The sequence below is a fragment of the Ictidomys tridecemlineatus genome, chromosome 6, assembly GCF_052094955.1.
Source record: "Ictidomys tridecemlineatus isolate mIctTri1 chromosome 6, mIctTri1.hap1, whole genome shotgun sequence".
NCBI lineage: Eukaryota > Metazoa > Chordata > Mammalia > Rodentia > Sciuridae > Ictidomys > Ictidomys tridecemlineatus.
In genome coordinates, this window is record NC_135482.1 from 102469282 (window position 1) to 102495711 (window position 26430).

Consider the following 26430-nt stretch of genomic DNA (forward strand, 5'->3'; position numbering starts at 1 on the left):
CAAGAATACTGAATATTGAATCCAGAAAATCTATCCATTAGAAATAAGGGAGGTACAAAGACATTATCAAACATCCAGGGCCCACAAATTGCTATATGATACAGCAATATCAATGCTAAGCATATGTCAAAAGGAAGTGAAATCACTATGTTATAGAGACATCTGGACTCCCATGTTTATGGCAGCACTATTCATAGTAGCTAAGAAATGGAACTAATCTAAATGCCCATCAGCTGATAAATGGATAAATAAATGAAATACAATGGAATAGTATTTAGCCATAAAATGAATGAAATATTTTCATTTGACATAATATGCATGGGTCAGGTGATAATTAGGTTAAATGAAATAAGTCAGGCAAAGAAAGACAAGTATCTTATAATCTCATTGTATGTAAAATATAAAAGAGTTGTCCTTATAGAGGTTAGGAGTAGAATTGTGGTTACCATAGACTAGAGAGTATAGGGAATGGGAATGGAAGGCAACAGCTTGATCAATGAATAATGGGTTTTACTTAAGTAGGAACAAGAAGTTCTGGTGCACCATGGCACAGGAGGATGACTATATAAAACAATAATAAACTACATTTCAAAAAGCTAGAAGAAAGTGTATTGGAAGCTTTCACCAAAAAGAAATTAAAAGTTGAAAAGACAAAGAAATGCAATGCATACATACATCAGCACGTGAATTTACTCAATTAATATGTACACTATGTCAGTACATTTCAGTTGAAATACACTTGAAATTTAGAAAAACATAAAGTGACAAGATATGGGGAAAATTATGTTGTTTATATATGATGGAAACAATGATATAAGAAAAGTATATTGTCAGATAAATTTGATAAGAATGTGACAGGAATACAAACAGAATTTTATGAAGAAGACAGCAAAAGCTTACAGGATCTGGGGGATGGCCTTCAAAGGTTGACAAAGAGCACATAAGGATTACCTCAGCAGCACATAAGACCCTGGTGTAGTAGGAATAGCAATCTGTGTACATTGTGTGAATTCAGTGCACCCCTCCTGCACAAAAGGAGGAAAATGATTTGCAAGAGTGACTCAAAGCTGAGGTATTGAGAAGGTCACAATAGAGAAAGAAAGGTCCATTGGATGATACTTTCATAAGAAACCCAAAAAATTCCCAGGAGAACAATGTGTCTATGGATCAAAAGATCAGACAAGGATATAAATGGATGCAACTTTTAATGTACTCAAGTGAGATTGATTCATATGAATCAATAGATTTCTACAGATTCAAGTTTTCCACCAAGTGATGCACAAACATCAAATGGCTTACAACTGGTTTTCTCCCCACTGCATATAAAGCTCTACAAAGATGATGACATTATTTTCTTTAAATATACATACTCAGCACCTAGAAGCACATCTGGAAATTGACAAATTCTGAAAACATGCTAGTGTTGTGAATAAAAAAACAGGGAAGCAGACTCTTAATATTGATTTTGTACACCTCTCTCCTATATCAGGCCTAGGCAGCAAGTTTAGATTGTGTCTCCTTTGAAGACCTCTCCGCTGCATTTTTATCCTTTCCCAGTTGGAGGCATTTTTACCCATACTGAGTAACTTCCATTTTGATGACTTACTTTGAAAAGAAAAATTACTGAACAAGTTATTTTCCAGAGAAAGTATTCCTTCTTCAGGATATCAACCTACTATTACATTACAATTGCATATCTGTAGTCAGATGCCTACCCAAAGGTCTGAACCCATACTCAAAATTACTTCCTGATCAACTTCAGTAGATATCCAATGACTTCTTCCAACTTTACTTATTAGTAACTGAATGATTCTTAGAAGCAAAACAAAAAGGCAAAGGAGCATGCTCAAATCTGTTGACAACTTCTGATCCTACTTCTTTTGGGGTTGGGAGGTACTAGGGATTGAACTCAAGGGCCCTCAAACACTGAGCCACATCCCCAGCTTTTTTTAAGAGAGAGAGAGAGAGAGAGAGAGAGAGAGAGAGAGAGAGAGAGAGAGAGAGAGAATTTTTTAATATTTATTTTTCAGGTTTCAGCAGACACAACATCTTTATTTTACTTTATGTGGTGCTGAGGATTGAACCCAGTGCCCCACACATGCCAGGCGAGCGTGTTACCACTTGAGCCACATCCCCAGGCCCCCAGCTCTGTTATGTGTTTTATTTAGAAAGCAACAGACTGATCAATGAGTTGCTTAGCAGCCATTTCGGAAGCTACTCTGAACTCAAGATCCTCTGGTTTAGCCTCCAGTGCCACTGGTATTATAGGCGTACACCAACTTGCCTAGCTTATCCTACTTCTAAATTCTGATTTCTTTAATGGGAAGGATGATGTAAAGAAGCCAGGTTATCTTAGTCACCATAACTTACTTTCCATCTCTGCCTCACACTATTTAGTGGGATCTTTTCTCATGTCTAAATGGGAAATTAATATAAATTGTCATTTGGGTATATTTTGAATTTTTCCATTCTTTAACAAATGTTAACTTAGTTGCAATGATTATTTGAGAACTGAAAGTTTCTGAGGATAAAAGAGTGGAAAATTAATCCTACTCTTTTTCTGTGGTGAGTTCAAGTCAGGAGATTGGGCTGATTAAAAAGGAGGTAGACTGAAACAGACAGACAAACACACAGGTATATTGTAATACATAGAATAATATGTATTGTGTGTATATATATATATATATATATATATATATATATATATATATATATATAATTATAATTTCTGGATTCAGCCATTTAGAACTAAACTTACAAATTCCTACTCCTAAAGTTGTCTTCAGACATTTATTCATGGAGTCTCTATTCTGACACCATTGAATCCATTCTCCACATCCTATTCCTGGGGAAGGAAAAGATTCCACATCTTTCCTGAGAGATGTAGCTCCCAATTCCAACCCATTGTACTGGTTATGTTCTTCCACAGGATTTGTGCGTTTGGATGGAGGAGGTGGACCTTGCTCTGGTCGAGTGGAAGTGAATTATGGAGGAGGATGGACTCCAGTACCTTATAGGAATTTCACATTACCCACTGCCCAGGTCATCTGTGCAGAGCTGGGGTGTGGCAAGGCAGCATCTTTTCTCTTGGACCTGCCCCTCAGAGAGGCCAGTGAACAGGTCTGGGCTGAAGAGTTCCAGTGTAAGGGATGGGAGCCTGAGCTCTGGTTCTGCCCCAGAGTGCCCTGTCGTGCAGGCAGCTGCCCACACAGAGGGGCTGTGCAAGTCGTCTGCTCAGGTGAGACCCACAGCAGGACCTTAACCTTTTTGCACACTCTGTTGTGGTAACAAATGTTAGATGTTATTGGAATCCTGTCTTCTCCTGCCAGAGTACACAGAAGTCAGGCTCATGAAAAATGGCAGCTCTTGGTGTGAGGGTCAAGTGGAGATGAAGACCTCTGGAGGCTGGAGAACACTCTGTGCCTCCCACTGGAATATGGCCAATGCCAATGTCGTTTGCCGTCAGCTGGGCTGTGGGGTTGCCATCTCCACCCCAAAGGGAGCGTACTTTGTGGAAGGAGGAGATGAGATCTGGAGAGACAGATTCCACTGCTCAGGGTCTGAGTCCTTCTTGTGGAATTGCCCTGTGAGTGCCCTGGGTGTTCCTGCCTGTGCCCATGGAAACACGGCCTCTGTGGTCTGCTCAGGTAAGAGAGGTCAGGGCTGGATGGTACTCACTTTTCTCCTTGAGTGACATGTCTCTAAGTGTAGACAGCATGGAGAGCAGAATAGAAATATGAAACATTCCTTGGTGTGATGTGATTCTTCTTGGTGATCATTCATGTTCCAGACCCTGTCAAATGTTATTTAGAGGATTTTTTTTGGATTGGCAAAGTCTAAAAGTTTATTATCACCTATATAGTTTAAGCACACAGAAAAATAGACTAACATAAGGAATACACATTTTGTTCTGCAATGTTATCTCAAATCTTAAATTTCTGCTACCACATTTGCTTCAAACTTTTTTATTATTATTTTTATGTATTCTTACTAGCTATATATGATAGTAGAATGTATTTTGATATATTATACACATCTGGAGTATAAATTCTCATTCCTCTGGTTGTACATGGTGAAGAGTTACACCAGTCATGTAATCATAAATGCTAATAGGGTAATAATGTCTGATTCACTTAGCTATCCTTTCTACTCTTATATAAATCCCCCTCCTTTCAATCCCCTCTGTATAATGCAAAGTAACTCTAATCTTTCCTATCACCCACACACCTTATTTTGAATTAGCCACCTGCATATCAGAGAAAACATTTGGCCTTTGTTTTGGGGGGATTGTCTTATTTCACTTAGTATGATAGTACACTCATTCAATCATTTACTCCCAAATGCCATAATTTCATTCTTCTTTATGGCTGAGTGATATTCCAATGTGTATATATACCATATTTTCTTTAAACACTCATCTGCTGAAGGACATCTATGTTGGTTCCCTATCTTAGCTATTATGAATTTAGCTGCTCTAAACTTTGATGTGCTGTATAGCTATAGCATGCCGATTTTTAATCCTTCAGGTATATGCTGAGCAGTGGGAAAACTGAATGAAATGGAGGTTCCTTTCCAAGATTTCTGAGGAATCTCTATACCACTTTGCATAAGCAGTCTCACCCACATTGTATGAGTGTACTTTCCCCCATGTACTTGCCAACATTTTTTGTTACTTGTATTCTTGATACTTGCCATTACAACTCAAGTGAGATGAGTTCTCAGTGTAGTTTTAATTTGCATGTCTCTAAATACTGGAGATGTTGAATTCTTTTTATATATTTGTTGACCAATTGTCTGTTCAGTACCTGAGCCCATTTATCTGCTGGGTTATTTGGTGGGGGAGTGTTAAGTTTTTGAGGTCTTTACATATCATGGAGATTAATGCAGGTGACAATGACTTTCTTCTAATCTGTAGGCTTTTTTTTCATATTCTTGATTGTTTCCTTTGCTCTGAAGAAGCTTTTTAGTTAAAATCTATCCCATTTGTGGTTTCTTGATTTTACTTCTTGCACTTTATAAGTCTTGTTAAGGAAGTCAGTTTCTAAGTTGACATGGTGGAGATTTGGTCCTACTTTACTACTATTAGGCAAAGAATCTAAGGTCTCAAGCCTAAGTCCTTGATGCACTTTGAGTTGAGTTTTGTGCAGGGTGAGAGATTTGGGCTCCCTTATATTTTGCTACAAAGAATTTCCTCTTTTCCTCGCACCATTTTTGAAGAGGCTATCTTTTCTCCAATGTATTTTTTGGACCTTTGTCTAGTATGAAATAACTGTATTTATGTAGGTTTGTCTCTGTGTCTTCACTCTGTAGCATTAGTCTACCTGACTTTTTGGTGCCAACACTATGCTGTTCTTTGTAACCATAGCTCTGTAGTATAATTTAAGGTCTGGTATTTTGATGGCTCCAGCTTTACTTTTATTGTTAAGGATTGCTTTGGCTCTTCTGCATCTCTTATTTTTCCAAATGAATTTTATGACTGATTTTTCTATTTCAATAAAGAATGCCATTGGAATTTCCATTAAATCTGTATAGAGCAATTGAGAGTATTGCCATTTTGGCAATGTTAATTCTGCTATCCATGAACATGGTAGATCCTTCCATCTTCTAAGTTGTTTTTCAATTTCTTTCTATAATGTTCTGTAGTTTTCATTGTAGAGGTCTTTCATCTCTTTTGCTATATAGATTCCCAAATACTTTAAATTTTGAGGCCATTATGAATGGGGTAGTTTTCCTGATTTCTTTTGGAGGATTCACCCCTGATGTATAGGAATGCAATTGATTTATGGGTGTTAATTTTATATTCTGCTACTTTGCTGAATTCATTCGTTAGTTCTTCAAGTTTTCTGGTGGATTTTTTGGGGGTCTTTTAATATGGGTCATGTCCTCAGCAAATAGGGATTGTTTGAATTCTTTCTTTCTTATCAATTTCTTTCTTCTGTCTTATTGCCCTGGCTAGATTTTTAAGGACAATGTTGAATATAAGTGGTAAAAGAGAGAATTCTTGTCTTGTTCCAGTTCTTTGAGGGAATGTTTTCAGTTTTTCCCCATTTAGAATACTGTTGGCCTTGGATTTAACATATATAACTTTTACAGTGTTGAGGTATGTTACTACGCTCCCTAATTTTTCTAGTGTTTTGAACATGAAACCATGTGTATTTTGTTAAGTGCTTTTTCTGAATCTATTGAGATGATCATATAATTCTTGGCTTTATGTCTATCAATGTACTGAATTATATTCATTGATTACTCTATGTTGAAATAAATTTGCACCCCTCGGATGAGCCCCACTTGATCATGGTGCACTATTTTCAATATTTTTCTATGAGATTTGCCAGGATTTTAATGATAATTTTTATATCCATGTTCATCAGGGATATTGGTCTGAAGTTTTCTTTCCTTGATGTGTCTGTGTCTGGTTTTGGTATCAGGGTGATAGTAGCTTCATAGAATGAGTTTGGAAGGATTTTCTTCATTTCTGTTTCATGGAATAATTTGAGGACTATTGGTGTTGAATGTATTCTTGACTGATATTCATTTTCTTTCAAGATCTTGTAGAACTTGGCTGAGAATCCATCTGGTCCTGGGCTTTTCTTGATTTGTGTGCTTTTTATGGTGACTTCTATTTCAATGCTTGAAATTGATCTGTTCAAATTGTGTATGTCCTCCTGATTCAGTTTGGATAGGTTATATGTCTCTAGAAATTTGTCAGTGTCCCCTAGATTTTTTTCTTTTTTTTTTTTGAGTATATAAATTTTCCAAATACTTTCTGATTATCATCTGTATTTAAGTAATACTTCTTTTTTCACCACAAATTTTAGTAATTTTTGTTTTCTCTGTCTTTGTCTTAGTTGCTAAAGGTTTATCAATTATGTTGATTTTTGCAAAGAACCAACTTTTCATTTTGTCAATTTTTTGAATTATTTATTTTGTTTCCATTTTATTGATTTCAGCTCTAATTTTATTTTTTTCCTGTCTTCTACTTTATTGGTGTTGATTTGTTGTTCTTTTTCTAGGGCTTTGAGGTGTAATGTTAGCTTACTTATTTTTTGACTTTATACTCTTTTAGTGAATGAGTTCAATGCAATGAAATTTCCACTTAGTACTGCCTTCATAGTGTCCCAGAGATTTTGATATGTTGTGACATTATTTTCATTTCCCCTATGTATTTTATTATTTCATCCCTGATTTCTTCTATCATTTGGTCATTCAGTAGTGTATTATTTAATTCTATGGTGTTAGAGTAGCTTCTATTTTTTAAATTATATCATTGATTTCTAATTCCATTATGATTAGATAGAATGCAAGGTAACATCTCTATTTTTTATATTTTCTAAGAGTTGCTTTGTGGCATAAGATATGGTCTATTTTAGAGAAGAATTCATGTACTGCTAATAAGAAAATGTCTCCAATCATTGGTGGATGAACTACTCTATATATGCCCGTAAAGTCAAAATTATTGATTGCATTATTTAGTGCTATGATTTCTTTTATTTTTGTTTTGAGGATCTATGAAGTGGTGATAGAGGTATGTATAATTCAGTTAGTATTATTGTGTTATGAACTATTTCTTTTTTGAAATTGATAAGAATTGTTTCATGTGCATAGATGCTGATTTTTTGAGGCATAAATATTTACAACTGCTATGTCTTGCATATGTATCATTCCCTTAAGCTGTATGAAATGTCCTTCTTTGTGCCTTAAGATTAGTTTTGGCATGAAGTTCACATTATCTTATATGAGGACAGAAATACCTGACTGTTCACATGATCCATATGAGTGATATAGTTTTCCCATCTTTTCACTTTTAGTCTGTGATGTCTTTGCCTGAGTGGTGAGTCTCTTGGAGGGGGCATATTGTTGGGTTATGTTATTTTAATCCAATATGCCAGTCTATGTCTTTTGATTGATTAGTTTTGCCTATTTATGATCAAATATATTATTGAGATATGATTTGCATTCCCTGTTATATTGTTTTATTTCTGGTTTTTAATTTGATTTAGTTTATCCCCTTCTCCCTTTGCTGATTTTCACTTTTATTTTTCATTTTTTTCTTCCTGGAATATTTTTCTGAGAATATCCTGTAGTGCAGGATTTTTAGTTGTGATTTTTTAAAAATTTTGTTTATCATGGAAGGTTTTAATTTCATCTTCAAATATGAAGCTTAATTTTGTTGGGTATTGTATTCTTGGCTGACATCCTTTTTCTGTGAAAGCTTGATGTATATTATTCCAAGTCCTCCTAGATTTTGGAGTCTGGTTTGAGAAATAAGCTGAGATGCAAATTGGTTTTCCTCTAATTGTAATATGATATTTGTTTCTAGCAACCTTAAAAATTCTATGCTTATTCTGTAAGTTAGGTATTTGAAAGAATGAAAGCAAGAAAGAAAGAGAAAGGAAGAACAACACAAAAGAAAAATATATTTCATTTTTTTCTCATCATTACCTGACTCATGAATTTGGGAATGCCTCTTGGCTGTTGCCTCTTGGGATCTGTCATAATGTTACTCTTGAATATCATAGGGAACTGAGATCACTTGAAGACTTAACCAAGCTGGGAATCCAGGATAGTTTATTCACATGGCTGGTAGCTTGAAGTTCAACAGGGTGCTGTTGACAGAACCTCCTGCAAATGGTCTCTCCCACATGATAGTCTCTATACAATAGATATGCCATAAAGCAAACATCCTAAAGAGAAGGAGGCATGATTTTCTAAGCTAGGTTTCTATGTCAAGCCATTTTGGCTTCACCACATTCTATTGCTTATAGACAACTCACCATGGTCAGCCCAGATTCAAGGGAAGGAGAAATAGACTCCAGAGGTCAATAGATAGAACATCAAAAATTTTGTGAAAATGCTTTAAAGCTATATGTATATTGAATATATGAAATTGTGTATTCTCTAAGTTGTACTTTTAGCACTATTATAGTGGCCTTAAATATCTAAAACTTATAGGTTACATAGGAATGTTAGGTTCTCTCACCATGTCTCACAAGTCCTTGTTTGTAGTTTCTATCCTTATATTTTTGTGCTTTACTCTGTGTATTTTTCTCTGTTTTTATACTTTTCAATTTCTATTCTGTGATAATCTAATGTTTTTGACTCACCTTTGAGTTCTTATTTTTAGCTCTTGATTTTTTAACTTGCAAATTTTTACTATATTTTGATGATCATTTCTCTGCCAAGATACACATCATGCCATTTAATAGACCAATTAAACATGATTATTTAGATCACCTATAAGGAAACACCAATATTAATATCTAAAAATCTTTTTCATTTTTTTTTTCATTGTTCCTGTTTGTTGTCTACTAAACGCTATTTCATGTGGTGTTTTGGATCAATATGCTTTTTGAGAAACTATACAAAACCTTCAGAAAGAATTTTATTTTGCACCTTCCATGTATTGTATTTAAGGTAGATCACATTATACAAAAACAAGTGAAATTTTGAGAAACTGGGCACCATCCCTGTGACAAAAATCCTTTTTCTTTCACAAAATACGATACAAGTTTCCTGGTTGTTTAACATGATTTCTCCTTTTTGATCCAAGCTAAATTATATTTGTGTATGGCCAAGGCAATTTGGAAAATATGCTGAGATTTTTAGTTTTACCTTCTAACTTAGAATAGGCAAGTACCTCCAGGGAAAAAATAGCTAATCCCACATTTTACTTTTCTCTTCACTTGACTGCTAACGTCTAGTTATCATGGGAGCTGTGCAATGTCCTCAAGAAGCATTAACTTATTCTCACTTTTCTAAAGTCCCTCTGAGTGCTTGACATATAGCCCCCAAAGTGTCAGAGTCAGAAGCAGAAATCTCCATTAGGAGAACAGTTCTGAAGATAGGAAATTACTGATTTTGTCCTACAGCTTTCAGATGCCATCACGAGATTATTATGTACTTTAATTCAGTTTCATCCTCTCTACTCCCATCTGTAGGTAACCAGACTAAGTTGCTGCCCCAGTGCAATGACTCCTTGTCTAACACAGCAGGCTCTGCAGCCTCAGAGGGCCACACTGCCAACTTCTCAGGTGAGCAAGGACCCCAGCACCAGAGCTGTCCCATTCCCTGTGTAAATGCCCACTGACATGACCCTGTCTCTCCTCAGACAGCAGACAGCTCCACCTGGTGGACGGGGGCAGTCACTGTGCAGGGAGAGTGGAGATCCTGCAGCAGGGCTCCTGGGGCTCCATCTGTGATGACAGCTGGGACCTGAGTGATGCCCACGTGGTGTGCAGACAGCTGGGCTGTGGAGTGGCCCTGGAGGCCACCATCTCTGCTCACTTTGGAGAGGGATCAGGGCCCATCTGGCTGGATGAGCTGAACTGCACAGGAGAGGAGGCCCATGTGTGGCAGTGCCCTTCCCAGGGCTGGGGGCAACACAACTGCAGGCACAAAGAAGACGCTGGGGTCATCTGCTCAGGTCTGTGGTCCACACTGGGTACAAGTAGGAGAAATCAGAAGCATGTACAGGATGGTATCTGAGCCTTACGGAAGAGGAGGGGAAATTGGTGGCAGGGTAGAGGAGGATGAGGCTCATCCCACATTCCCTGTCCCTCTAGAAGAAAAGATGAGGTGCTTCTATTTCCTGGTGCAGCAGCTGAGTTTCTGCTCCTTCCTTCTCATCCCTGCCTCCTGACAATCATTCTCTTCAGTATTCATTTGACTGCAGACCTCATGCTTCAGTTACTGTGTGTGCAACATCCTGAGACCCACTGTATTAGTTTCCTATTGCTGGTATAATAAATTACCACAGAGTTAGTGGCTTAAAACAACATGAGTTCAAGTCTGACCCCAGTCCACCTGAGCTATAAACGAGGTGTCAGTGAGCTACATTCAGCAGAGGCTCTTCAAATACTCATTTCCTTGCCTTTCTAATATATAAAAATTACCTGTATTTGCTTTCACTATTCAAGTCAACTACCTTGCATACTTCTGACCATTTTTTAATCTTCACATCTTTCTATGATCAGAGTCAGAAACCATTGTCTCCTTGTAAGTATACAGATAAAAGATGTTAGATTGAGCTGACATAATTAATCCCAGATAATCTAAAATAATCTCCCCATTAAAAATTCCTCATCTTGATCTTGTTTGCAAAGCCCCTTTGCCTCAAAAGGTAACCTATTCACAAGCTTCAGGATCAGAAACTTACATATCTGGGACTTCACTCTTCTGCCACCTCATTGTCCATACCCCTTTTCCCAGGGTCTGTCAGATATTTAGTCAGGTAGCTTTTCCTCCCTCCCCTCAAGAACCACACTTCAGTGTTCCTGCCTGTTCATTTTCCACTATACCATTGTCATAGAATTACAAAGATACATACAAGCTATGAAAACAGGTCAGGGATATATGTCTTGTCTTTCCACCTGGTGGGTATTTCATCAGCAAAGTTAGCAGTGAGGACTCACTATATAGGGGTAAAGTAAAACAGCACTAAATATTAAATTCTTACTGTATCCTATTTTCCTCCTCTTGGTTTCAGAGTTCCTGGCCCTCAGGTTGGTGAGCAAGGACCAGGAGTGTGCTGGGTGGCTGGAGGTTTTCTACAACAACACCTGGGGCAGTGTCTGCCACAGCCCCATGGAAGCTGTGACCTTGTCCATGATCTGCAGACAGCTTGGCTGTGGGAACAGTGGGACTCTCAACACTTCTGTTCCTCTCAGAGAAGGTTCTAGACCTCGTTGGGTAGATGGAATCCAGTGTAGGAAAACGGACACTTCTCTCTGGCAGTGCCCTTCTGATCCCTGGAAACAGAGATCTTGCTCTGCAAAGGAGGAAGCTTATATCATGTGCTCAGGTGACTTACTCCCTATTCCTGTGTCCTCACTCTAAGTTTTTTTCATACTTTCAAGAGAAGAGAATAAGTTCAAATAAGTTTCTGAGATACAAATTTGAATAGAGATTATTTTAGCCTCAATTTACAATCTTGTTTCAATGACAGAATTAAGTAAACCTGTTCTGACAGCCATTTATGTGGAAAATGCCATGGATATTAAATTGAGCATGAACTTATCCTCTAAAGGTAAAAAACTGTCTAAAAATGGCTAGTATAGTCCTAGTCTATAATAATTATTCTCTATTTCCTTATTAGAGTGAGGAATTTTACCTCAATTATATAAATCACTTGCTATGTCCTGTCATAGTGTTAAGATTTTTTTTTGTTTTTTTTTCTACATGTAATGAAGATTAAACCTCTCAGCAAACTCTCATATGTATTATGGTGATCATTTAACCCAGATGTGGAAACTAAGATTAGGAGCAAGCACTTCATTCACCCCATACTCTCAAGAGAGTGAGGGAAACTTGGGGTATCCAGTACTAGTCATATTTGTTTGAGCCCATGGTCTTTTACGGACATCAGGCATCTACATCAGTCAGACAAACTCTCAGTTCAGATTGTTGATGATAAGTAATTGAGTGAATTGCATCTAGCAATGAGGAGGAGAGCCAAGAAGAAAATATTCCCCTTGTCCTCATGGAGTTTATCCTCTAGCATGATGACACACACCAACCAGAAATGTGTCATAAAGAAGTGGAAGGTGCTGTGTAAATGAGTAATTTGAGGAAAAGAGAAATCACATTTAGGTTGAGACCATTGAAAGAAGTAGATGTCAAATTAAGACAGTAATAAGAGCTTTTGGTCAGTGTAAATACTGAGGTGTGAAAAGCCTGGTGACTTGAGGTAGTGATAAAATCCCATCATGAACACAGTAGGAAGAAGCTGGGGGAGAGTGATGCCTGATTATCTGGATGGATAAGAAAAGTTCAATTCCTCTCCATGGCCCCAATAACAATTCTGTTGAAAAGCTTTCTGTTAGTCTTCTTGTCTGCCACATTATGGGGAATTGCTGTGAGATGAGGGGCCTGTCTCCCCTTTTTTATTATTGAATTCATCTTCTTACAGTCCCAGAGGTCTTGGTTGATACTCCCTCCTCTGAGCGTTTATCCATATGCTACTGCAAATGAACCGCTTCATCCCTCTCACAGGAAACATTCTATGGAGCCTGTTGGAAATTGGAGGCTACTGTCTTCCAATTTCTTAAAACCTATAATGTGTGCTTCAGTTTAATATTCTGATAAAAAAAACTGGCTGTCCTGTGAAAACAATGATATCTTTATCATCTGGAGACTCTGCTTCCTTTTCAAAAGAATATTTCTGGGTCAAATCTTAGAATAAAAAATGTTCCCACTTTCTTTTGTCATTTTCAACAATTTATATTATTTTTTCTTCATGTCCACGCGCTTAAAATTTGTCCCATGAAGTGGTACCAGCTATCACTTCAACTGGTGTCAGTCTTCAGCCTGGTTGCTTCCCCTCATCCAGCAATGCTGCAATCCAAGGATCACTAGGCTCCTCAGTCTCCTGTTCCTGGTGCTTCCAGGAAACTTGCACTCCACTGAGATAACATACTGGCCTCCATTCCTGACTTCATCCCTTGGAGGCACTACACTTACATCCCGTCTCCCTGGATGGCCACACTATTGACCATCACTAACTGTCCAGCTTGAGATCTTGTTTACATTGTTCCTTCTCTGACTGTTGCCTCTTCTCCATGTGGCACATATTCATTATGCTTCTTTTCCAGATATTTCATCCTCATGAAGACTGCAAATGTTTTCCCCTATCAGTTTTTCATTCTTTCACTCTCCTCAGGATTGCACATGTTCTTCTTACCCTGATTAGACAACATGATGTCCCAATACAATCCTCCCCCTTCAAGTACACTCAATTCCCTGGTTTCTACTTTATCTGTCAATGAGAAGAATAGTTTAGTCAACTACCTAACACTTCGCTGCCTGCACTGGACTAGGCAAGGACTGCTGAATCATGGACAAGTACTGTATCTTGTTATAATGTGAAATTACCCTGCTATTCTCTTTGAATTTGTGATCCAATCTCTGATGGATCCTCCACACTGTGCTTCTCTCACGTGTGCTCTTGCCCTCTCTCTAACATGACATTTTACAAATTCCCTGATCTCCTCCTCATTGCTATTTAAACCACATCATGCATACAAATGATAATATTCACTCAAACTTTACTGGAAAAATAGAAAGTTTCAGCTATCTATCTTCTTTTTTGGTCACTCTAATTTACTGAGTATTAGTCTTGCAACTTCTTCATTCAATATCTAAATTTTAGACTCTCTATTCTTCCTTAACTCTTTCCTTCACTAATCTCATTGGGGTCCAGGCTTTAGATGATGTTATTCCACTGACAGCTCCCAATATAAAGTCCATATCTGATCTCTGACTTTAAATCCATTCTAATACATTTCATTGCTACTGGACCCTCACTTGAATATAAATGGACAATTCAAATTTAGTTTTCAAAGTAGTGCATTTTATTTCACTCCTTCAATCTGCCTCTACCCATTTCTCCCTTTTCTATTCCCCATCCAAGTTAATGCCACTGTTGTTGCTCAGTTACTTATTCTCAGTCTACATTCACATCTCCATTTTACTCTCCCTCCAGTTCCAATGTAGAAGCAAGTTCTATGCCTGTACCAGAAACCACGTCCTAATTCCTTCTAGTCTTTCCTTCCCACCCTCATCTATCTTAGTTCAGGAAAGATCACTTGTTGCTTGGACTCTTCCAACAATCTTCAGAGATCTTTTTCTTCCATATCATAATGTCTATCTAATGCTGGAAATATGCTCATTTGATTACCAAGTTGATTAACATGTTGCTGTGTCACAGGTGAGATTCCTTTAGAAGTGACACTGGCAAATTTCTCTGTGGCTCCCAAATGCTGAAACAACTTGAAAACATGGCTCAGCAGTTTGTAATTACCATAATTTGCAGAAATGTCAGGAAGAGTGAACACATTGATTTTCTCAGACTTTGAAGGACTTCCCCCTGGAAGAGGGAGGAGACTGTGAGCCACTTCAGGGTCAAGGATGTGACTCAGGGATGAAGATTACTACTGGTTGGGTTTGGGTTCACTCTAAGTTTAAGTAACTCTAAAGAACCTCACCATGTGGGAACCCAAGGGAATGAGTGATGTTGTCTCCCTGGGCAAAGAGCACTGGAGACATAAAGGCATGTCCACACCACCTTCTCTTATGCTGTGTTATATTTTTTGCTCTCCACATGCTTGGCAAATATTTGACACTAGAGGATTGACATTCTTCTTTCTAGTTTATTTTTGGTGTAGAATTAAATAATATGTTTTCAATTACACTGAATTACCAAAACCCTAAATACTCATTGAAATCAAGGAAGACATATTAAAATATAAAAGGTACATTAGTCACATTGCATAGCCACTTGTCTATTCATATTCCCCTGATGTAAATAGAATGAATGGACTGATAGTTACTCTTTTCCCAATTCTCCATTTTCATGGAATTTTATCTAAACTAATATAGTGATAATAGCATTTATTTTATAGTGTCTTTTTATTTGGTTTTACAATGTTGGGCTTGTGTCATACTTACTATTGTTACATTGGCTTTCTTAACAATATATTAAGGATGTTCCACAAGTAGTGCTCACTCTTTTGTAAAACAACTCCATAATGTTACATTCTTAAGAGATAAGTAATAGAGTTTGCATAATCATTTTTGCTATTTATTTATAATAGTTTTTAAATTTTTCCCTTCTAAAAACAATAAATATCCTTGCACATGTCACACTACATACTAGTAGGTTATTACTACAAGATGACTGCCAATGATTGCAAGATCACAGGATATGTATTTTTTAAACAGATATCATCATATTGCTTTGAAGGAGCAATTGTTTTCATACAGTATTTCATATCTTCATAGAATACACTGAGATTTTTTTTATAACTTGACCATTAAACTAAAGTCAAAGAACATACAGAAGTTCAAAAATCAAAAAAGGAACAAATCCCACAAACCTATGCTAGGAACTTCCTAAAATCCAGGAAGGATGAGAAAATAAATGCTAGTAAACATTTCAAAAGAAAATTTTTTTTTACTCTTTTCCTTTTTCTCCCTTTCCTTGCCTTATTTATTCCTTTTTCCTGTAGAGTCTAAAGTGATAATAAGTAATAAGATTAGGTACCGATGATGTTTTTTCTTACAATAGACTCCACATATTGAGAAATAGACACCCAATCCTGAAGTAAGCAACCACCCAAAACAGGTTCTGTTATCATCTAGAGATGTTCTCAGTTTAGTGTAGGAGGTTGACAGGATAATGGGGATAATGTATATCCATGAAGGTGTTTTAGGACAAGTGGCATGTGTGTTTTGTCCATGTTAATTTGCATTTATAGGTATTCTTTTTTTATTTTGCTTGGTTCTATGTTACTTCTATGTCCTTTCATGTATTAATTTTCCTGAGTGTATTATCTTTCCATGAAAATATTTCTCTTTCCAGCTAACTATTGTTTACTTATTAACTTTTCTCTGATATCTGCTTGCATAATTTATGTAAAAAATATTTTAATTTATTTAAAATAATAGTTTCAATTAATTTAAATGAATACTTTCAATGTTTGTAATTTTTCATTAACAATATGAGATATATTGAGTATAACTTATTATGGGGATTACTCAGTACTTATGTTTTAAATGCCTAATATTTATTACCAAAAACCGTTGACATTAATTTACATTTCTTTAATTGCCTTTGGGATTTGAAAGAATTCAAAAAGTATTTTCCTGCACATCTTACTCATCTATTTATTTAATCATTAAATATTTATCAAGCCAATGTTCATACCATTCGTAGAAAGTCACGCATATATATTTCTAAGGAATGCACTCAACATGTGAGGCATTGTCCTATTAGGAGGAACAGAGGGAATGAGGCAAGTCTCCTGTCCAGAGGAGTTTTCTTTCTGGGTAACATGTGTCTGAGTGTGTTTTCGTGTACATATAAGAGAATGTGCATTATCATGTTTGTATTTTTTTCACATAGTAGGCATTTAAAACAGGTAAATTGATAAAAATAATTTCAGCTGCTGATAGGAATATGCTACAGGGAATGAATGTTGCAGTAACCCAGTCTAATAGACTACTTCTGAAGCACCTTATCTCCACCTGTCACCTGAACTGAGCCCAGGATCTTAGAGAGACTTTTCTGGGGGCAGGATCTCCCCACCTGTCACTTACTAGTGCTTCCCCACTGTCTGCTCCTGCAGGAAACAGACCCAAGAGCTGTCCATCCACTGCGCCCTGCACAGGTACTTCATCCCCTCCCACCTTCCCCATGGCTTCCAGGGGCTCCTTTCCTCCCACCAGGGAGTAAGTTGAGGTGCTGCTGCCTTTTCAGACAAAGAGAAGCTCCGACTCAGGGGAGGAGACAGCGAGTGCTCAGGGCGACTGGAGGTTTGGCATGAAGGCGCCTGGGGCACTGTGTGTGATGACTCCTGGAGCCTGGCAGAGGCTGAGGTGGTGTGTCAGCAGCTGGGCTGTGGCTCTGCCCTGGAAGCACCAGGGGAGGCTGCATTTGGCCCTGGAAATGGAAGCATCTGGCTGGACGAGGTGCAGTGCAGGGGCAGGGAGCCCTCCCTGTGGGCCTGTGCTGCAGCACCCTGGGGACAGAGTGACTGCAAGCATGAGGAGGACGCTGGTGTGAGGTGCTCTGGTGAGTAGCAGGACCAGGAGAGGGAGCCAGGGTTGAAGCAGTGTGTTTGCATCCAAAGGGCTTCCCAGGTTGCCCTGCTGCCCTGATCCCTGGAACTGGAAGGCTGTGCCCAATCTCCTGGCATCTGGGACAGAACTATGTGCCAATGGTTGGGGGTGGGACCCAGAGACATTCCCAGACCAAAACAGTGCAGTGATTCTATTTTCCTTTTCTTCTCCCCAGGTGAAAGGACAACAACTCGCCCCACCAGGAGAAGTAAGTGTATTTTTTTTGTTTGTTTGCTTTTTTAAAAAAAAATTACTCTAAACCCAGTAATAGAAGAGATAAGCAGATTTCCAGAGTTCTGCACTATGGAGTCTACAATGCTCTGGTCATATTACAGTAGGCCTGATGATCAGGTGTTAGAAGAAGCCATCATTTGTGTTAAATTGTAACACTCAGGGAGCTCCACTGCCTCACTTGCATTAAATTTATAGAAATCCCTTAAAACCAGACTAAGAAGATAGTTGACACAGCCCAGAGCAGGATCTAGGGTGGTTTTATCCTGAGATTTATGATATATAATATACGAACTAGGGATTTTATGGTCCTGAGGACTCAAGTGATAATTGGGTTCTCCTGAGCTTATGGTCCTCTCTAAAGACTCATGGCTCTTTTTCTTCTCCAGGCACCAGTTCAGCCTCAGCTCCTGTCCCTGGCATCTTCTCCTTACCTGGGATCCTCTGCATGATCCTGGGAGCCCTTCTCTTTCTTGTTCTCATCATCCTGGTAACTCAGCTGCTCAGATGGAGAGCACAGCGCCAAGGTGGGACTTGGGGATTCTGTGACCTGAAAGTATACATGAGAATATTGGGCCAATTTTTTTAAGTACACATTTTAGTCTTGTTCTCCTTGTATGAAAAACTGCCTTCTCTACCATGGATTGGAGACTTAAAAAGCATGAATTCATCCTGGGTTAAAAAAGGGAGCCCTCAAATATGATGATTTTCCATGTGGGCAGTGCTAGTGGAGACTGGGTTTAAGATCCGGGGGGTGGACAGAAATATAGTTCTATCCCATGGTCTGTTGGTAATGGAAAGACTTCTAGGAGCAATGTCTGAACTCATTCTGCTTTCCATAGCCTTATCCACTTTTGAAGATGCTGTTGATGAGGTCCTGTACCAGGAGATAGATTACCCCATAAATCCAGAGAAGGAGAGCCTGCTGAACAGCCCAGGTGTGTTCCATAGCCTCCTTTGTTTGCATGAGTTTGCTATCAGTGTGGGAATCTTCAATAAGCAAAAATCACATGACTAACCCAACCTCACGTGGCATATTTGGTAGCTTTCTATTACTGAAATAAAATGTCTGAGGGAATCAAATTATAAAGAAGAAAGTTTGATTTGGCTTCCATTTTCAGATATTTTACTGCTTTTGGCCAATGTAAGGCAGCCTATCATGCTGGGAGCATGTGGTAGAGCAAAGATCCTCACCTCATAGTGACCAGAATATTAAGAGAAAGAAGAAGAGATTAGCATCCTACAATACTTTTTAAGAGGATGCACCCAACAACTTCATTCATCCCACTAGTTTTCACAACTTAAAGGTTCTACCTTTTCAAATACCACCAACCTGAGGACCAACTATTTAGAAAAAGAACTTTTAGGAATGTTCCTGGACCACTATAACAATTATCAGCATCCTTCTAAGGCAGGAGCTCTAAGCCCTTTCTCTACAAGGATGAAGCTTCTAAATTTTTTCTGAACCATGACATTGTACCTCCTCCTGTGTTTATGATGTTTTCTCCCTACTAGGAACTATATCTGATGATGGCTCAGCAACTAAGCTACCCTATTACACAGGGGACAGTGAGGAGAATGGAGACCCTGAACCTTCCCCAGGTAGTAGAGACAAGTCTTCCCCTGGATGGTGGGAGTGAGCAGGAGGTTATCATCTGAGAAGACCTTTCTATGATTAGGATGGGAAGGGTCTCTTCCTTCAGGTTCACAACTACTTTTTTTCTCCACCCACTCTGTCATACAGAAAGGGAAAGATGAGATTCTAATCTGTTGGTTTCCATAGATACTTCCATATGGTCACAGATACACCTCAAATATATCATTATAAAATCCAAGGCCATAACTTTAAAAAGAACATTTGAACTTGATCATCTCACAAATTCTATTGTGAAAGAGAACATATGGATTTGATCTGAAATACAGGGATGCATGGATTATTTTGTGGTTTATGGAATACTAAGACAAAATAAATGACCTTCATAATCACTAGAACACAAGGAGTGTGTGTGATGCCTGTACTTATCAATCATTGGAAGAGCTTCTCTAAAAATGACCTAAGAAAGGAGGACATCATGGACCTTCCCCAAGTGGTAAAAATGGAGAGTTCTTAGGATGAGGTATGTCCAGGAGTGCTCTTTAAAATCAAATTTTAAGGACAGCAAAGCACTAGAGGATGTTGAAACCCATGCCTCCTGGGATTCAAATTGGTAGAATAGCCTATCTGTGGGAGAGAGAAAACCAGACTTCTGTGTCTCCATTGCCTCAGAGGCCATATGAACAGCCTGGGTTCTCCTTATTCCTGATGAAACTACCCTCAATCTCTGACACATACATATTTTACAACTCTTTATTTTATGCCTGAAAAGAGTACATTAAACTTATAACACAGGGGCTGGAGATGTTGCTCAAGCAGTAGCTCCTGGCCTCACATGCATGCGGCCCGGGTTCGATCCTCAGCACCACATACAAACAAAGATGTTGTGTCTGCCAAGAGCTGAAAAATAAATATTAAAAAAATTTTCTCTCTCTCTCTATAGAAAAAACTTACAACATAAGTTTTATTGATGTTTTTGGCATGACATGTTAATAAAATATTCTTGAATTTTATACATTGAAATATTTAGATGATTTAAATGATCTAAGAATATGGACATCAAATGTATGCCTTTGGGAAAGCCTTGGAATATGGTACCTATATTTCTCAGCTATGAGAATGTCATAGAATCTCTTCATTAGAACAGACTGAAGACATCACCAAGACTAACAAATATCTTGCTCTTTCTCCTTATTCCCTGTTTTCAGAACCTGGAGGACAGCATGCAGTTGCCACAAGCAGTGGTTATGATGATGCTGAAGAGATACCTGTTCCTGAAATTCCTTCTTCCTTTGGAATTAGGGAGAAGAATTTTTTCTCAGAAGAGGGAGGTGGTGCCAGGTGTTCTCAGACAGGTAAATGGATAACTATGTCTCCAGTGGTCTTGCATTATTATCATGGTAAAGATGGATTTGGACATATCAATGATCAGTTTTCCTTTACTACAAGATTCTAAGTAGCCTTGTAAACCAAGATGATGTCATCTCTTCCCTTTTTCTGTTTATTGAAGCTATTTTATTTCTTCTGAAAGGAGGTAAATATTGTGTCCTCTGTCTGCACACACTGCTCTTGGGATCGATACATATCTGTATGAACTGCAGAGACTTTGTGGCTTTGTTACACTCTTCACAAAGAAAATCAAGACCTCTGTTTGAACATCCAGTATTCTTGTCTTTAAACATGTGAGAAGTAATTTGGAGAGCATTTTAGTGTTTTTATTAGTGCAATATAGTTATTCAATATAGTGGCATTAATTTTGATTATTCATAAATACATATAGCATAATTTGCTCCATTTAAATGTCTAATGCTTCCTCTTTCCCTTTTCCTTCCCCCTGATTACCTTCTCTTAATCAACAGGTCTGCTTTCTATGTATTTATTGTTTTTGTAGTGAGAACATTACATTCATACATAAAAGTAACATTCATTGTGATATATTCAAGCACACAGAGAGCATAAATGGAGAATTTCATTTCAAAGATCCTATCCATTTTCTCCCCATCATGCCTCCCCTCCACCCACTTCTAATCCATTGTTATTGCTTCTATTTTCCTAATATCTCTCTTTTTATTTCTTACTTCTATATACCTTCTGCATATGAGAGAAAAGTTTAAAGTCTTATCATCCTGAGCTTATTTCACTTAGCATGATTTTCTCCAGTTCCACCTATTTACCAGCAAATGATATAATTTAATTTTTCTTTATGACTGAATAGAAGTGTGTTATGTGTGTTTGTGGGTATTGTGTGTGTGTGTGTGTGTGTGTGTGTAATTTTTTATTTATTCATTCATTTAGAGACACCTAAGCTGGTTCCATAACTAGGTCACTATAAACTCAGCTATTATAAACACTGATATACCTGGGTCACAGTTTTATGCTGATTTCAACTCTTTTGATAGATATAAGCAAGTGGAATAGCAGAGTCTTATGGTAGCTGCATTCCTACTCTTTTAAACAATCTTCATACTGCTTTCCAAAGTTGACATACTAATTTGCCATCTCACCATGAATGTGTGTGTATTTCTTTATCCTCACCTCCTCATCAACATTTATTTATTGAATTCTTTCATTTTTATCAGTGCATTATATTTCTCCATAATAGAAGTGTTCATTTTGAACTATTTATACACCCACAAAATAAAGTTTTCTTCATTTTAATTCCCCATATTCCACTTTTTTCTTCTCCCTTCTTTTTCTCTCCTTCCTCTACTTATCTCCTTTCTGTTAATTTATAGTTTTTTAATAAATTAGTTTTATATATCTACAATTATATATACATACACACATATACTTTAACATGCTATATTTATCTTTAACGTAATTTGGTTGATTTCATTCTACAGTTCCTCCATTTTCTTATTTTTTTCTCCCTTTGCATCAACCCCCTTACTCTCTTCCACTGATCTCTCTTTTGCTTTCATGAGTCATTGTTAATCCAGAATTCTACCCCTTTCTTTCCCTTCATGCCTTATTTTGCTCCAACTTCTGCAAATAAGAGAGGAAATTCAATTTTTGACTTTCTGAATTTGGTATATTTCCCTTAGTATGATGTTCTCCAGTTCCAGCCATTTATATGCAAATACCATAATTTAATTCTCCTTTATGGCTGAGTAAAATTTTCCCACATTCTCTATATGCATTCATCAGCTGAGGGACACCCAGGCGGTTTCCATAACTTGGCTATTGTAAATTGTGCTTCCCTCAACATTGATATGTCAATATACTCCAGTATGCTTAGTTTAATTCCTTGGATAAAACCAAGGAGTATCATAGTCATGAAGTTGTTTTACTCCTAGTCTTTTGAGAACTTTTTATACTGTTTTCCAAAGTGACTACTAATTTGCAGTGCTGCCCAAAATGAATGAGTACTTTTCTCCACATCCACTCCAGCATTTATTATTATATATATTCTTGATGATTGCCATTCTAACAGGGACAAGATGACATAAAAATTTAGTTTTGATCTGCATTCCCTTGATTTGTATAGAAGTTAAGCAGCTTTTCATATATTTCTTGGTCATTTGTATTACTTCTTTTGAAAAACACCTGTTTATCTTTACTGCCCATTTATTAATTAGAATAAGTGCTTCTTAGGTATTAACTTTTTGAGATGTTTATATAGTCTGAATATTAATCCTCTGTCAAAAGAATAGCTGGCAAATATTTTCTTCCATTTTATAGGTTCTCTATTCATTCTCTTATTTCCTTTGCTGTGCAGAAATATTTTAAGTGATACCATCCCACTTGTTGATTCTTAGTTTTATTTCTTGAACTTTCAGGATCTTGATAAGGAGCCTATGCCAATATGTTGGAATAGTAACCCTATACTCTTCTGTCAATAACAAAGTTTCTGGCCTAATTCCTAGGTCTTTGATTCATTTTAATTGACCTTTGTACCAGTTGAGAGATATGGAACTAGATTCATCCTTCTACATACAAATATCCAGTTTTCCAAGAATCATTTTTTAAAAGAAAGGCTCTTTTCTCCAATGTAAGGCTTTTATTTCTTTGTCAAGTATCAGATGAAAATATCTATTTGAGCTTATTCTGTGTTTTTTTTTATTCCATTGCATTAGTCTTCATGTCTGTTTTGATGCCAGTACCATGCTGTTTTTGATAGTACAGCTCTCTCCTTAGCTAAAATAACCAAAAGTGAGAGAAGACCCAAATAAACAAAATTAGAGATGAAAAAACATTTCAGAAGTCCATAGGCTCATTAGGAACTATTTTGAAAATTTGCACTAAAACTATAAAATCTAGAAGATATTAACCAATTACTAGGTAGAAATCAAAGCAGCAAAATATAGAAAACACAAAGGGACTATATCAAGCAATGATACTGAAGCAGCAATTAGAAGTCCTCCAACAAAAAGAAGTCCTATCAAATTATTAAGAAAGAAATTTTACCCATCTTTCTCAAATTATTCAATGAAATATAAAAGTAGGAAACACTTCCAAATTTATTCTATACAGCCAGTATTACTCTTATACCAAAGCAATACAAAGACCCATCAAAGAAGGAAAACTACAGACCAATGTCCCTGAATGAAGCAGACACAAAATTTTTCAATAAAATATTATTAAAGCACATTCAAAGACACTTTAACAAGATAGTATGGAATGAAAAGTGGGTTTCATGTGAGTGGGATGCAAGGGTAGTTCAACATATGCAAATCAATATGTTTAATTCACCAAAAAAATACATCTAGGGATAAGAATTACATGATCACTTTAGTAGATAAAGAAAAAACATTTGATAAATTTTTTTTCCTTTTTTTTTATTGGTTGTTCACAACATTACAAAGCTCTTGACATATCATACTTCGAACAATAGTTTCAAGTGAGTTATGAACTCCCATTTTTACCCCAAATACAGATTGCAGAATCACATAGGTTACACATTCACATTTTTACATAATGCCATACTAGTGACTGATGTATTCTGCTACCTTTCCTATCCTCTACTATCCCCCTCCCCCCATCTTCTCTTTCTATTCCATCTACTGTAATTCATTTCTCTCCTTATTTTTCTTCCAATTCCCCTCACAACCTCTTTTATGTAGTTTTTTATAACCATGAGGGTCTCTTTCCATTTCCATGCAATTCCACTTTTCTCTCTCTTTCCCTCCCATCTCGTGCCTCTGTTTAATGTCAATCTTTTCTTCCTGCTCTTCCTCCCTACTCTATTCTTAGTTGCTCTCATTATATCAAAGAAGACATTTGGTATTTGTTTTTTAGGGATTGGCTAGCTTCACTGAGCATAATCTGCTCTAATGCCATCCATTTCCCTAAAAATTCCATGATTCTGTCATTTTTTAGTGCTGCATAATACTCCATAGTGTATAAATGCTACATTTTTTTAATCCATTCATCCATTGAAGGGCATCTGGGTTTGTTCCACAGTCTAGCTATTGTGAATTGTGCTGCTATGAACATCGATGTGGCAGTATCCCTGTAGTACGCTCTTTTAAGGTCTTCAGGGAATAGACCAAGAAGGGCAATAACTGGGTCAAATGGTGGTTCCATTCCTAGCTTTCCCAGGAATCTCCATACTGCTTTCCAAATTGGCCGAACCAATTTGCAGTCCCACCAGCAATGTATAAGAGTACCCTTTTCCCCACATCCTCGCCAGCACTTGTTATTATTTGACTTCATAATGGCTGCCAATCTTACTGGAGTGAGATGGTATATTAGGGTAGTTTTGATTTGCATTTCTCTGACTGCTAGAGATGGTGAGCATTTTTTCATGTATCTGTTGATTGATTGTATGTCCCCCTCTGAGAAGTGTCTGTTCAGGTCCTCGGCCCATTTGTTGATTGGGTTATTTGTTGTCTTATTTTCTAATTTTTTGAGTTCTTTGTAAACTCTGGATATTAAGGCTCTATCTGAAGTGTGGGGGGTAAAAATTTGTTCCCATGATGTAGGCTCCCGATTTACTTCTCTTATTGTTTCTCTTGCTGTGAAAAAACTTTTTAGTTTAAGTAAGTCCCATTTGTTGATTCTTGCTATTAACTCTTGTGCTATGAGTGTCCTGTTAAGGAATTTGGAGCCTGATCCCACAGTATGTAGATCAGAGCCAACTTTTTCTTCTATCATACGCAGAGTCTCTGATTTGATATCAAGGTCCTTGATCCATTTTGAGCTAATTTTTGTGCATGGTGAGAGGAGGGGATTAAGTTTCATTTTGTTGCATACGGATTTCCAGTTTTCCCAACACCATTTGTTGAAAATGCTATCCTTCCTCCATTGCATGCTTTTAGCCCCTTTATCGAATATAAGATAGTTGTAACTTTGTGGATTAGTCTCTGTATCCTCTATTCTGTACCATTGGTCTACCCGCCTGTTTTGGTACCAGTACCATGCTGTTTTTGTTACTATTGCTCTGTAGTATAGTTTGAAATCTGGTATTGCTATACCACCTGATTCACACTTCCTCCTTAGAATTGCTTTTGCTATTCTGGGTCTTTTATTTTTCCATATGAATTTCATGATTGCTTTCTCTATTTCTACAAGCAATGCCATTGGAATTTTGATTGGCATTGCATTAAACCTATAGAGGACTTTTGGTAATATCGCCATTTTGATGATGTTAGTTCTGCCTATCCATGAACAGGGTATATCTTTCCATCTTCTAAGATCTTCTTCTACTTCTCTTTTTAGGGATCTGTAGTTTTCATTGTATAAATCTTTCACCCCTTTTGTTAGGTTGATTCCCAAGTATTTTATTTTTTTGAGGATATTGTGAATGGAGTGGTTTTCCTTATTTCCATTTCAGAGGTTTTGTTGCTGATATACAGAAATGCCTTTGATTTGTGCATGTTGATTTTATATCCTGCCACTTTGCTGAATTCATTTATTAGTTCTAGTAGTTTTTTTGTAGACCATTTTGGGTCTTCTAGGTATAGAATCATGTCATCTGCAAATAGTGATAATTTAAGTTCTTCCTTTCCAATTTTTATGCCTTTAATTTCTTTCATTTGTCTAATTGC

The 26430-nt window shown here is 37.2% G+C and overlaps 1 protein-coding gene across 1 annotated transcript in view; it reads left to right on the plus strand.

The window, feature by feature from the left end:
- The window catches only part of LOC144364800 (antigen WC1.1-like), a 76918-nt gene that overhangs the window by 42685 nt on the left and 7803 nt on the right, over positions 1 to 26430 (plus strand). Inside the window, exons 12-22 of the mRNA XM_078015883.1 lie at positions 2930 to 3238; positions 3330 to 3647; positions 9939 to 10031; positions 10109 to 10423; positions 11486 to 11800; positions 17124 to 17165; positions 17255 to 17569; positions 17792 to 17824; positions 18237 to 18374; positions 18690 to 18785; positions 20650 to 20796. Of these exons, the coding sequence (XP_077872009.1) occupies positions 2930 to 3238; positions 3330 to 3647; positions 9939 to 10031; positions 10109 to 10423; positions 11486 to 11800; positions 17124 to 17165; positions 17255 to 17569; positions 17792 to 17824; positions 18237 to 18374; positions 18690 to 18785; positions 20650 to 20796 (2121 nt within the window). The remainder of the gene's footprint in view (positions 1 to 2929; positions 3239 to 3329; positions 3648 to 9938; positions 10032 to 10108; positions 10424 to 11485; positions 11801 to 17123; positions 17166 to 17254; positions 17570 to 17791; positions 17825 to 18236; positions 18375 to 18689; positions 18786 to 20649; positions 20797 to 26430) is intronic.